The 14,327-nt window shown below is 50.6% G+C and overlaps 2 protein-coding genes across 3 annotated transcripts in view; one reads left to right on the top strand and one right to left on the bottom strand.

Moving 5' to 3' along the window:
- Window positions 1-85: 85 nt before the first annotated feature.
- Window positions 86-10,728, top strand: GSTZ1 (glutathione S-transferase zeta 1). Of its 2 annotated transcripts, none has more exons than XM_075614683.1 (9): window positions 86-128; window positions 5,536-5,587; window positions 5,868-5,935; window positions 6,008-6,088; window positions 6,720-6,845; window positions 6,965-7,040; window positions 7,382-7,434; window positions 9,980-10,029; window positions 10,295-10,728. In XM_075614683.1, the coding sequence occupies exons 1-9, from the start codon at window positions 111-113 to the stop codon at window positions 10,425-10,427; spliced, it is 657 nt and encodes a 218-aa protein (XP_075470798.1). In that variant the 5' UTR covers window positions 86-110; the 3' UTR covers window positions 10,428-10,728. The 2 variants fall into 2 exon arrangements, with proteins under 2 accessions (XP_075470798.1, XP_075470797.1); XM_075614682.1 differs by lacking the exon at window positions 86-128 and adding an exon at window positions 5,230-5,319.
- Window positions 10,729-10,884: 156 nt separating this feature from the next.
- The window catches only part of LOC142502281 (uncharacterized), a 28,879-nt gene continuing 25,436 nt past the window's right edge, over window positions 10,885-14,327 (bottom strand). The window contains exons 8-9 of the mRNA XM_075613109.1: window positions 13,162-13,259; window positions 10,885-11,649 (exon numbers count right to left, since the gene is read on the bottom strand). Of these exons, the coding sequence (XP_075469224.1) occupies window positions 11,432-11,649; window positions 13,162-13,259 (316 nt within the window). The 3' untranslated portion in view covers window positions 10,885-11,431. The remainder of the gene's footprint in view (window positions 11,650-13,161; window positions 13,260-14,327) is intronic.

Here is a 14,327-nt window from a genome sequence, read left to right as displayed (position 1 = left end):
ATTGGTCCAGGCCTGAACAGCTGACAACGCGCGGGGCGGGGCTTAAGGATATGTTAACCAATACGATCAGGTGAGTGGGGCAAAGATTTAAAGATCCGCCCCGTGGCAGCATGGCGGCGCTGGGGAAGGTATGTGCAGCACATGGGGGGAATGCCGCCTCCTGATTGGTCAGGGTTGTAGGTTATGGTGTTTGCATGAGATCACGTGTGCTCAGGGCCCTTCGCTGCCAATAAAGGGTTAACATCTGCCCCCACTGCCCTCTATTGCAATTATATTCGGGCAATTGCCTCCAGAGCCGCCCTGTCTCTGCAGGGCCAGGATTGGAACCAAATGTATCGAGGGGCCACATTTAAGATGGCCGCCTAGTTGTCTTCTTTTCCGCAGCCATAAACAGTCTTATGTTGGCATTACTCATATAGTTGCTGCGTGTCAGAGGGGCAAGAAATGGTGATGGGCTCCCTCAATATAGGGTTTGCATGAAAACAATGTAAAAGGTTTGTGAGGTGTTATAAGGAGCAGTTAGGGGGTGGAGTTATATGAGCAGTTAAGGGGTGGAGTTATAGGAGCAGTTAAGGGGTGGAGTTATAGGAGCAGTTAGGGGTGGAGTTATAGGAGCAGTTAGGCGGTGATTATACCAAAAGTCGCGTGAGCCACTGCCGCACGCCTGAAAAACATAAAAAAAAAAACAATAAAAGCGCTCATACCTGCTGCGGTGTGCACACTGCATGGAACTGTAGGGCGGATGTCTCCTGGCGCGATCCTGATTTGTTCTTGGCTGGCGACGGCCACGTCACGTGAGCTGTTCCAGCCAATGAAGGGGAACCGCTCACGGCCACGCCTCCCTGTCTCCGCTTTACAGTTTCCCTGGTATAATCAAGATGCTGGCCGGCGGCAGCGTGAGGGTGACGTCACCGGATCGTGCTGCCGCTCAGCGGAATCTGAAATAATCGAGCTCTGAGGGGTGCCGTTATAAAATCAGTACTGTGACAGGATATATTACCATTTGCGCCTTTGACTGGTACAGGTTTCTGAATTTCTGGTTCTGTAAAATATGAACAGAGTAGGTTCTGGAAGAAATTGACCCACAATACCTATCCTCAATACTCATTGCAGGGGATTTAAATATGGCTCTCAACCCAAAAGAAGACAAATCGAGGTAACCAGGACGGTAGCACTCCACTCAGTCACAAAGACTGGGGAAAAAATTTAAGGACATTATGGGAGACTTTTCTCTGGTAGACATTTGGAGAACACAGCATCAGGGACAGAGAGATTACACTTTTTACTCGGCGCCTCACCAGTCTTACTCCCGTATTGACTACTTCCTTGCTTCCAAGAACGTACTAGAGGCCACCACTGATACAGATATCGGCCCAATTACATGGTCAGATCATGCTCCCATCACCATGACCCTGTCCATCCCCTTCGGGAAAACTATCTCGTACTGCTGGAAATTAAACGATTCCTTACTGAACCACTCCGGGACAGTGATGGAACTCAAGAAATCCCTTAAGGAATACTTCAGAATAAACAAAGGCTCTGTAGCCTCTCCAGCAAGCCTGTGGGAAGCCCATAAGGCGACAATTCGAGGAAATCTTATCTCGATTGCCTCCCACCGGAAGAAAACTAAACTCAGATTATCTAAAGAGCTCACAGACAAAATAATCGACTTAGAGCAACAGCATAAAAATAACCCCTCCCGGAGAATTTACAAACAGTTGACAACTGCTCGAAACGATTTAAGGATCATCCAGTTAGAAGATGTAGAAAAAGCTCTTAGATGGACGGGTCAAAGGTATTATGATAAAGGGAACAAGGCCGATAGACTTCTTGCCAGCAAGTTACTAGGCATACAGAAAAGATCGCAAATCACGGCGATCAGGAATAACTCTGGTGAACTCCAATATAACGAAAAAAAAATAGCAGAGGAATTCACCAAATTCTACACTAAATTGTATAACCTAAGAACCCACTCTGCTAACTCTAAAGAGACGGATACGGCTTTAGCCGCCGGTTACCTATCCGAATGCGACCTCCCTTCATTAACAGAAGAGGAGAATACTTACCTAAATGCGAAAATAACGCTAGACGAATTAGAAATGGCCGTGAGAGCCTCCAAAAATTCCAAGGCGCCGGGCCCTGATGGCTTCACGAATGCATACTACAAAAAATTCTTCCCCATTCTATCCAAACATCTATTTAGTTTGTTCAACTCATTCCTTGAAGGGAGTCCTATCCCGTCCACAATGTCGTCCGCAAATTTATACTTAAAGACGGGAAGGACCCCACCCAATGCGGAAGTTACAGACCAATTTCATTGTTGAACAACGACCTTAAACTATATAGTAAAATTTTGGCGAACAAACTTAATCCCATCCTCCCGAGATTAATACACAAGGACCAGGTCGGGTTTGTCCTGGGCCGCCAGGCCTCAGACAATACACGCAAGATAATAAACTTAGTAGATCATGCCCACCTTTCAGGCTCAAAGGCAATGTTACTAAGCCTTGACGCAGAGAAGGCATTTGACAGGATTGATTGGCTATTCCTAAACCAAACACTGATTAAATTCGGCTTCAGAGACTCGTTCTTAAAGGGCGTTCAAGCACTTTACCAGAACCCCTCAGCCTCGGTACGCCTCTCGGGCGGAGGATCTGAACGATTCCTAATCCAGAACGGTACCCGGCAGGGATGCCCCCTGTCTCCCCTTCTCTTCGCCCTCACGATTGAACCACTGGCGTCTAAAATAAGACAGAACCCGAATATCCAGGGAATCCCGATTGATAAAACACAATACAAAATTTCCCTATTCGCTGATGACATCATCCTTACTCTGACTAAACCTCTAACTTCCCTCCCCAACCTCCAGAAGGAACTGGCGGAGTTTGGCAGAGTATCAGGATATAAGATAAACAGCGACAAATCAGAGGCCCTAAATCTTAGTCTCCCTGATCCCGAAGTCAATCTCCTCAAAACCAATTTTAACTACAGATGGTGCCCTTCACACATTAAATATCTGGGAGTTAATGTGTCAAGGCACTACCGGGATTTATACCGGGATAACTACCCACGATTATGGGACAAGATCAAAAAGGATCTAGATCAGTGGGAAGGTTACCAGATATCGTGGTTCGGTCGAATGATTTCCATTAAGATGAATATACTCCCAAGAATGTTATATCTCTTTCAAACACTCCCGACCCACGTCCCGGGCGCTGATCTCAAAAACATGCAAAACAGAATATTTCACTTTATTTGGCAGGGCAAAAGACCCCGAGTCGCCAGATCGGTGCTGATGGCAGCAAGATCTAGGGGAGGTCTGGGGGTACCGGACTTACACAGATATTACCTAGCTGCACAGCTCAAGCAGGTGGTAATGTGGAATTCTGACCCGACCCGTTGTAGTTGGGTGGAGATAGAAACTCAATGTGCCAAAATGCCTTCTCTGCAAGCCTGCCTCTGGAGCCTGGACAGAGGAGAGGGACATACACACAACCTGAAACTTCAGGCCTCCCGTTTCACATGGGATGTGTGGTTACGTTGTAAATACAAATATGGCCTTACTACTAAAAGCTCCCAATTGACCCCTATTTTTAACAATCCAAAGTTCCCCCCGGGATGTGGATCTAAACTGTTCGAACAATACAGCACAAGGGGTATAGAGGCGATTGCGGATTTTCTGAGCCTGGGGAGGCTTCTGAGTTTCCAAGAAATAAGGACCAAATATCAAATCAGACAATTCGACACATTCAAATATCTTCAAATCAGAAACTTTATTAGAACAACTTGCCCTCTCCCAGAATACCCCACTCTCACATCGTTTGAACTTCTCTGCGAGACAAAGACCCATCAGAAAGGTCTAATCTCAGACATATATGGGGCTCTAGAGCGCTTCTCGACCCCAAAAGAGCACGATTATATGCTCAAATGGGCAGCTGACCTGAACACAGATATAGACAGAGAGACTTGGGAAGAAATCTGGGAGACAGTCTTGGAGACCTCCCTATGTACTACAATAAAGGAAAACATTTATAAAATTATGTTTGGCTGGTATCTTACCCCAGCCCGATTAAACCAAATCTACCCTCTGGCATCAGATCTATGTTGGAGAGGCTGTGGTCATAGAGGGGACATGGTCCACATCTGGTGGTCCTGTCCAGAAATTGTAAAGTACTGGGCCAAGGTCCAAATTTTAATAAAAGAGGTCACCGACCTGGAAGTGCCTATTGAACCACTGACCTACCTGCTGGCTGCACCACTGAAGGACATTGTCCGGCCAGTCAGGAAATTGATATCCTTCATTTTCACTGCGGCTCGATGCTGTATTGCGGCCTCCTGGATGAAAACAACTACGCCGGCACTGGGAATGATCAGAAAAAGAGTCGACGAGGTGATGGTCATGGAGCGGCTCACCGCCATCGTTCGACAAAAACTGCCGGCTTACGAGGACATCTGGGACCCGTGGATCTCCAACAATAGGGCCAGACAGCCAATCCCAGCGCTCCAAAGACCGGACACCCCACCATAGGCGATCGAACAATGCTCTATAGCTCATACCCCCAAACAGTCAGATGGGTCCCCCCATCCCGTCCCCCCCCTCTCCTCTCCCCCCCCTCTCTTCTCAGCCCCCCTCCCCTCTGCCTTCCCTCTCTGAAGGCTTCCCCCCTTTTCTACGGACAACGGCGGTTGTCTTTCTGTTCCCCCCCCCCAAAAAAAACTGTGGATTGGAAAATGTTAGGCTTTTTTGCACAATACCACTGTATGTATACCTGAATGCCTAATAAAATTGTTTGGGGAAAAAAAAATATATAAACAGAGTTTTTACTTTCTTAAATTTTACAACGGCCCAAAAAATTGACTGAAAATAAATGTATTTAGTCGACAAAGAGTGATGAGACGGTAATTTAGCATGGTGATTGTAGCGCTCGAGGTGTGGCACATTCCAGCAATATACTGTAATCCCTGACCCAAAGAGTTTACTATCTAATTAGACAAAGTAACTTCCTAAAACATGGATTCTCCCAAATCTAAGACCAGTGCTTCTTTAGCACTAAGCTACTACAGGCACTGAGTGGGTTAACACAGTTACTGTTGACTGAGAGTGGTTTCCCCTGCCTTGTCTCCTATGCTGCCTGTCTGGTACTCGGAGGGTTAACAACCCCCCCCCCCCTTCTGTAATGAGTTCCACATGGGGTAAAGTCTGTCCCATCATTTTCTGCCTTGTCACAGTTACACGGCGGCGGCGGCTTTCAGGCTGTATTCTGGTTGATAGAGAGCACCGATTCCCCCCTCACCTGAGTTATGGAGTCAGCTCAGAAGGTGAGGGGTCCAGGGGGGGAGGCTGGGAGTGAGCGGTGGTAGTGGGGGTCGCAGAGCTGTAATACAGAGAGATAAGGGGGTAAAAGTGTGCAGTGTATTAACTGTAACTTGTGTGAAAGCGGCTGAGAAGCAGAGTGGGGGGACGAGGGGCAGTAGGTGCAGCAGTCAGGATTAACCGATACAATAAGAAATGACCTCTCTTCTTTCCAATTCCAGCCACTCCTGTATGGTTATTTCCGCAGCTCCTGCTCGTGGAGAGTAAGGATAGGTGAGTTATCTACGAGTGCCTTATTGCACAAAGAGATTGTGTGCAGCGGTCAGACTTGGTCAGTTGTAACTTTCGTAAAAAAAAAAAAAAGGAATACAATTCTTATTTATTGGGACCGTAGGAATTTGCTGAATGGAAAGGCTCGGGGGGGTAGTGTCACTGATTTGGGGAGGTGTCACTGATTTGGAGAGGTGTCACTAATGTGAACAATCGTCTCTCTGTCCGCGCTCTCAGCGCATTGTGACACGGGATCTTCTCTCGCTCCTCTTTCTCTTCACAGCGCTGGCTCTGAAGGGTATCGAGTATGATCAGCGCCCCATCAATCTGATTAAGGACGGCGGAGTGCAGGTGAGAGGGGTGTGAGGGCTGTGTGTTGGAGTGGGTGTGGGCTGGACGCTCACCACTCTGTCTTCTCTGCAGCTCTCCGATGAATATAAGGAGGTGAATCCCATGCAGCAGGTTCCAGCTCTGAGGATCGATGGGGTCACCTTGAGCCAGTCAGTAAGTATGGGGGATCCTGTGTGCGAGAACCGTTCTATCCCAGCGCGAGATGTGTATACATTGTGGGATATACAGTAGGCAGGTATATAGGGCCAAGATTGCTGTGTAACCTGTAATATCTATAAGGGAAAATGTGCATTTTCCAGACTCCCAGTTTAATTAATTGCTGTGCAGCAGGCGGCCCGGAGGGGGACTTCCCCCAGCACCCCTCTCTCCCTTTCCCCCCAGCGCAGAGGGAGATGTTCCTTCCTCAGGTGTTCGCTGTTCCCTCTGCCGCTTGGTGTCAGTGCACTGCTAATACTACCCGGCTCCTGTGCAATTTACTGGTCATGAGCGCCGGCATTATGCCGCTGCCTGGAGGGAGCCGGGCAAGAAGCTCTTATCCGCAGCAGCGTCCCTTCTCCCTGTGCCCCGGGCACTGTGTGGCCCTACTTAGAGAGACAGTATACAAGGGTTCAGGATTCCCTCACTTTACCCAACATCTTCCTGGTGTGTCCCCCCCCAGCGTATCCGCACGTCCCGTACCCTATTTATACAAATATTGGATGTTCCTGGCTGCAATGTAATAGTGTGTCTGCATATTATCCAGCCCGTGGCGCGCATGGTAACTCCTCTCCTCACCTCTGTTCAGCTCGCTATAATTCAGTACTTGGATGAGACGAGGCCGGAGCCCCCCCTGCTCCCGCGGGACCCCAAAAAAAGAGCACAGGTCCGGATGATCAGCGACCACATCGTGTCTGGGATCCAACCATTGCAGGTACCGCATGGGGTGATACGTGGGGTGGGGCCCCCCTCCCCCCCCCTGGCCACTGGGTGACACAAGGTAAACACTGTACTGTGTAGTACTTTTGGGGTGACATGTCCTGTCCCCCTCAGAATCTTGTTGTGCTGCAGAAGGTGGGGGCCACGCAGCTGGAGTGGGCGCAGTATTTCATCACACGTGGATTCGAAGGTAAGTGTACGGGGAGGGGGGGGGGGCGCACAGATCTGCAAGCGCGTGTCGTGGAAGCCCCATATAGCAAGCAGCGGTACTGTGCAAAGCCAGAGCTTTCTAAGGAAAAAAACTGCTGTGCAATTCCACTTCAAAGGTCAGTACCTCAAAGTTAATTGCATGGCTTTGCCTAAAGAAGCCTGTATGCGCCGCGAGAAGGGGGTGGGGCGGTATCGATCAGCATTGTCATTGAACATGTATTTCCCGCTGATTATTCCCCGATACCCGTTCTCAGACCTCTTGTGACGACCTCGCCCCCCCCCCCCCCCCCCCGGTATATAATAAGCCTCTCTCCCTCGTAGCTCTGGAGAAGATGCTGCAGGATACAGCTGGACGTTACTGTGTCGGAGATGAGGTACAGTGCAGGGGTCATCAGGTGGCACAGGTCCTGATACAGTGTGATACCCGCTGTCCTATTGTACTGTATACATGGAAGCCTGTGCACAGACCCTATTGTATACGGGCGTACCCCGCATTAACGTACGCAATGGGACCGGAGCATGTATGTAATACGGGCATACCCCGCACTAACGTACGCAATGGGACCGGAGCATGTATGTAACACAGGCATACCCCGCATTAACGTACGCAATGGGACCGGAGCATGTATGTAACACAGGCATACCCCGCATTAACGTACGCAATGGGACCGGAGCATGTATGTAACACAGGCATACCCCGCATTAACGTACGCAATGGGACCGGAGCATGTATGTAATATAGGCATACCCCGCACTAACGTACGCAATGGGACCGGAGCATGTATGTAACACAGGCATACCCCGCACTAACGTACGCAATGGGACCGGAGCATGTATGTAACACAGGCATACCCCGCACTAACGTACGCAATGGGACCGGAGCATGTATGTAATACGGGCATACCCCGCATTAACGTACGCAATGGGACCGGAGCATGTATGTAATACGGGCATACCCCGCATTAACGTACGCAATGGGACCGGAGCATGTATGTAACACAGGCATACCCCGCACTAACGTACGCAATGGGACCGGAGCATGTATGTAATACGGGCATACCCCGCATTAACGTACGCAATGGGACCGGAGCATGTATGTAATACGGGCATACCCCGCATTAACGTACGCAATGGGACCGGAGCATGTATGTAATACGGGCATACCCCGCATTAACGTACGCAATGGAACCGGAGCATGTATGTAATACGGGCATACCCCGCATTAACGTACGCAATGGGACCGGAGCATGTATGTAATACGGGCATACCCCGCATTAACGTACGCAATGGGACCGGAGCATGTATGTAATACGGGCATACCCCGCATTAACGTACGCAATGGGACCGGAGCATGTATGTAATACGGGCATACCCCGCATTAACGTACGCAATGGGACCGGAGCATGTATGTAATACAGGCATACCCCGCATTAACGTACGCAATGGGACCGGAGCATGTATGTAATACAGGCATACCCCGCACTAACGTACGCAATGGGACCGGAGCATGTATGTAATACAGGCATACCCCGCATTAACGTACGCAATGGGACCGGAGCATGTATGTAATACAGGCATACCCCGCATTAACGTACGCAATGGGACCGGAGCATGTATGTAATACAGGCATACCCCGCACTAACGTACGCAATGGGACCGGAGCATGTATGTAATACAGGCATACCCCGCACTAACGTACGCAATGGGACCGGAGCATGTATGTAATACAGGCATACCCCGCATTAACGTACGCAATGGGACCGGAGCATGTATGTAACACAGGCATACCCCGCATTAACGTACGCAATGGGACCGGAGCATGCATGCAACACAGGCATACCCCGCATTAACGTACACAATGGGACCGGAGCATGTATGTAATACGGGCATACCCCGCATTAACGTACGCAATGGGACCGGAGCATGCATGCAACACAGGCATACCCCGCATTAACGTACGCAATGGGACCGGAGCATGTATGTAATATGGGCATACCCCGCATTAACGTACGCAATGGGACCGGAGCATGTATGTAATACGGGCATACCCCGCATTAACGTACGCAATGGGACCGGAGCATGTATGTAATACGGGCATACCCCGCATTAACGTACGCAATGGGACCGGAGCATGTATGTAATACGGGCATACCCCGCATTAACGTACGCAATGGGACCGGAGCATGTATGTAATACGGGCATACCCCGCATTAACGTACGCAATGGGACCGGAGCATGTATGTAATATAGGCATACCCCGCATTAACGTACGCAATGGGACCGGAGCATGTATGTAATACGGGCATACCCCGCATTAACGTACGCAATGGGACCGGAGCATGTATGTAATACGGGCATACCCCGCATTAACGTACGCAATGGGACCGGAGCATGTATGTAAAGCGAAAATGTACTTAAAGTGAAGCACTACCTTTTCCCCACTTATCGATGCATGTACTGTACTGCAATCGTCATATACGTGCATAACTGATGTAAATAACGCATGTGTAACAGGCTCTATAGTCTCCCTGTTTGCGCACAGCTTCGGTACAGGTAGGGAGCCGGTATTGCTGTTCAGGACGTGCTGACAGGCGCATGCGTGAGCTGCCGTTTGCCTATTGGGCGATATGTACTTACTCGTGAGTGTACTTAAAGTGAGTGTCCTTAAACCGGGGTATGCCTGTAAATAGAATATATGATGGAGGATCCGTGCTAGAAACTGTGACACCGGCCCTATAAAAGTTTGATTCTTTCGTTTCTAAAGTACGTTGTGTAGATAAATAATTCACACACAGCCCCCTCCTCCATATGTGGCACGTGTCTAGCTGCCCCCGGGGCAGTAAGGAGCAGTGCTGGGGTAGGTTTGTGAAGAGCTCCCAGTTGCTGGAGACCGCCTGCATCTGATTCTTCTCCCCCCAGGTGACAATGGCAGATCTGTGTTTGGTACCACAGGTGACAAACGCCGATAGGTGAGTGTCAGGGTGTCCCCCTGCTACATCTGCACCCCCCCCCCCGCTACTTCTGCACCCCCCCCACATACACAGAAATGTCACAGCATCATCTACTATTCCTGCACCGACTCCTCACACACGTTGTCACTCCTACCTCCCTACTGTACTGAAGTCCCCTTTTATTGCAACACTTACCCCACGCACAGCTCACCTCACCACCTTGTGTTAGCCTCCTGATGCACACCTCCTCTCACACCTTCCCTCTCTCCCCCTCATCTTGCAGGTTTAAGGTTCCCCTGACTCCATATCCCATCATCACCAGAATTAACCAATCGCTGCTGCAGCTGGAGGCCTTCCATGTCAGCCACCCGTCCCGGCAGCCGGACACCCCCCCGGAACTCCGGGCTAAGGATTGATGTTCGGAGTGGGAATGGGTGTTTTTCCTGCAGCACCCACAAATATAGTTTAGATACTTATATCCCTGATTCAGCGCTTTCCTTAATTTGTTTATTTAATTTGCACGTCCCCCTCCCCCTCAGAGCTCCTTCCTGTGATATTCCCTCAATCTGCATCCTGATTAGAAATATATATATATATATATATACACACACTTTTCAGATCAGCTTTTTGCTCGTCTACAGGGTATATAAAATGGCCGCTATATTGTCGGACTGGAAAACATGATCAAGGGATAAACCAATAAATAGTAACAAGTAACGCTGAGTTTCCTGTGTTTCCAGCGGGTTGTACCTCTGCCCCAGGCTCAGATTATGTATCTGCACTTTGGGCGACTAAACCTTGCAACATCTCCAGCGCTCCTGGGTGACGGGGCAGTGGGTGAGGCGCACTCCTGGGTGACGGGGCAGTGGGTGAGGCGCACTCCTGGGTGACGGGGCAGTGGGTGAATTCTCCTTTAGCATCTGTTCAGTGGTGGTAATGTGTTGACGTGATACCAGTCTTTAGTTACAAAGTAGCACGTGATGTACTCAGACAGGCGCACGCACACACACACCTCTGAGATCCCAGGGTAACAGTCTCAGGGATTTTCTTGTGACCCCAATACTAATTTAAACATTTTATAGTCCAGGGGAAAAGTTCAATATTTTATTTTTTTGACCCGCTCCTGGACCAGTGCAGCACTAGGAATAACCCCTTAAAGAAAAAAAAACCACGACAAAACAAACTTCTCCACCCACCCCCTCTCCCTCGCCAGGAAGACCCTGCTTGACACTGAACCGGACAAACTGTGTACGAGGAGAGCCGCAGAGGCAACTTCCACTAACATGGAAGACCAAGCAAGGGTCTGTTTGTAGGGATATGCAGAGCAGGGCCTGTATGTAGGGATATTCAGAGCAGGGTGCAGGAATGTTTCCAGAGGGGGAGGGATGTTATTTGATCTACCAGCCAAACAGTGGAGGAGTCAGACAGACAAGTCCAGCTGGATTTTGGGGGTGTCGCTGTAAAAGTTCCCAGAGCCGTCAGACCCCCCAATAATTAGGACACTGCACAGGCTCCGCCCCTGGCGCTTCTCCTTGTCAGAGTCGGTCAGGTGGGAAGAGGTGAGGTTCAGGAGCGCGTGACCAGCCCGAGGGGACTGAAGGGGGTCCCCAAACCTGACAGAGCTCCAGGATGAAGTATCTGCAAGGGAACGGAATTAGTGAGGAATCTCCATACGCTGCAGCCTCCGAGATTTGCCACATGGCGTCACAGCTGCTGGGTTGAAAATATTTGTCCTCCGAACCCCTAATTAATAAATCTGATCGCTGACTCAGACTGTCGCTAACAAACTGCGCGCCTGATCCCAGGAGGGATAGCGCCCTGAGCTTGTGGGGGGAACACACGCTTAATAAGGCCCCAAACTGCCCGTCAGTGTGCAGGCAGCATTGGGTATAGCAGTCACTCACTGTGGGAACTTCCAAAGTCACGCCCCACAATGCCTTGCTACAGTGAATGCAAAAACATTGTGGGAGCAACTTTGGACACTTCCTGCTGTGACAGCAATTCCCAGATTTAGCGAGCCCCTTGAAGACCCCTCACGCACACGGGTTCCCGGACCCCCTGTTGGGAAATCGCTGCCATAAAGTATTACCAGCAGAACAAGATGTAAAAACACTCCCTGCACAGGTCACACACTCCCTGCACAGGTCACACACTCCCTGCACAGGTCACACACTCCCTGCACAGGGTCCTGTCCTACATTATACATGTCACACTCCCTGCACATGGCCCTGTCCTACATTATACATGTCACACTCCCTGCACAGGGTCCTGTCCTACATTATACATGTCACACTCCCTGCACATGATCCTGTCCTACATTATACATGTCACACGCCCTGCACAGGGTCCTGTCCTACATTATACATGTCACACTCCCTGCACAGGGTCCTGTCCTACATTATACATGTCACACTCCCTGCACAGGGTCCTGTCCTACATTATACATGTCACACTCCCTGCACAGGGTCCTGTCCTACATTATACATGTCACACTCCCTGCACATGGTCCTGTCCTACATTATACATGTCACACTCCCTGCACAGTCCTGTCCTACATTATACATGTCACACTCCCTGCACAGAGTCCTGTCCTACATTATACATGTCACACTCCATGCACATGGTCCTGTCCTACATTATACATGTCACACTCCCTGCACAGAGTCCTGTCCTACATTATACATGTCACACTCCCTGCACAGGTCACACTCCCTGCACAGAGTCCTGTCCTACATTATACATGTCACACTCCCTGCACAGGGTCCTGTCCTACATTATACATGTCACACTCCCTGCACAGGGTCCTGTCCTACATTATACATGTCACACTCCCTGCACAGAGTCCTGTCCTACATTATACATGTCACACTCCCTGCACAGGTCACACTCCCTGCACAGGTCACACTCCCTGCACAGAGTCCTGTCCTACATTATACGTGTCACACTCCCTGCACAGGGTCCTGTCCTACATTATACGTGTCACACTCCCTGCACAGGTCACACTCCCTGCACAGGTCACACTCCCTGCACAGGTCACACTCCCTGCACAGGTCACACTCCCTGCACAGGTCACACTCCCTGCACAGGTCACACTCCCTGCACAGGTCACACTCCCTGCACAGTCCTGTCCTGTCCCATTGCTCCACTCACCCACATTAAAGATGAAGGCGTCTCTTAGAGACCCCAGTGAAGTGCAGCCCCCGTGTATGAGCAGCTTGTGATCAGACACCGCCATTGCCGCGTGGGAACTGGGGCGAGAGAGAGAGAGCCTGGATAAGATACAATTGCCCACTGTCTTGGCACAAGTGAGCTGGAGAGGTGGGGTGCAGTATTACCAGCATGGAGGGGGGGGGGGGTGCAGTATTACTAGCATGGAGAGGGGAGGGGGGGTGCAGTATTACCCAGCATGGAGGGGGGTGCAGTATTACCAGTATGGAGGAGGGGGGGTGCAGTATTACCAGCATGCAGGAGGGGGGGTGCATTATTACCTAGCATGGAGAGGAGGGGGGTGCAGTATTACCAGCATGGAGAGGGGAGGGGGGTGCAGTATTACCAGCATGGAGAGGGGAGGGGGGTGCAGTATTACCAGCATGGAGGAGGGGGGGGTGCAGTATTACCAGCATGGAGAGGGGGGGGGGGTGCAGTATTACCAGCATGGAGAGGGGGGGTGCAGTATTACCCAGCATGGAGAGGGGGTGCAGTATTACCAGCATGGAGAGGGGGGGTGCATTATTACCTAGCATGGAGAGGAGGGGGGTGCAGTATTACCAGCATGGAGAGGGGAGGGGGGTGCAGTATTACCAGCATGGAGAGGGGAGGGGGGTGCAGTATTACCAGCATGGAGGAGGGGGGGGTGCAGTATTACCAGCATGGAGAGGGGGGGGGGTGCAGTATTACCAGCATGGAGAGGGGGGGTGCAGTATTACCCAGCATGGAGAGGGGGTGCAGTATTACCAGCATGGAGAGGGGGGGTGCAGTATTACCCAGCATGGAGAGGGGAGGGGGGGGTGCAGTATTACCCAGCATGGAGAGGGGGGGCAGTATTACCCAGCATGGAGAGGGGGGGGTGCAGTATTACCCAGCATGGAGAGGGGGGGGTGCAGTATTACCCAGCATGGAGAGGGGGGGTGCAGTATTACCCAGCATGGAGAGGGGGGTGCAGTATTACCAGCATGGAGGAGGGGGGGGTGCAGTATTACCAGCATGGAGAGGGGGGGGGGTGCAGTATTACCAGCATGGAGAGGGGGGGTGCAGTATTACCCAGCATGGAGAGGGGGTGCAGTATTACCAGCATGGAGAGGGGGGGTGCAGTATTA

This window comes from Ascaphus truei, chromosome 9 (genome assembly GCF_040206685.1).
Source record: "Ascaphus truei isolate aAscTru1 chromosome 9, aAscTru1.hap1, whole genome shotgun sequence".
Lineage (NCBI taxonomy): Eukaryota > Metazoa > Chordata > Amphibia > Anura > Ascaphidae > Ascaphus > Ascaphus truei.
The sequence above is the reverse complement of the archived record's forward strand: the minus strand, read 5'-3'. Positions and strand labels throughout refer to the sequence as shown.

What these genes read in the sequence shown, in the direction of transcription:
- GSTZ1 (XM_075614683.1), top strand. An exon ending in CTCGTGGAGAGTAAGGATAG is followed by an intron (nt 5,588 to 5,867) that starts GTGAGTTATCTA and finishes TTCTCTTCACAG; the next exon opens with CGCTGGCTCTGAAGGGTATC. An exon ending in GTTACTGTGTCGGAGATGAG is followed by an intron (nt 7,435 to 9,979) that starts GTACAGTGCAGG and finishes TTCTCCCCCCAG; the next exon opens with GTGACAATGGCAGATCTGTG.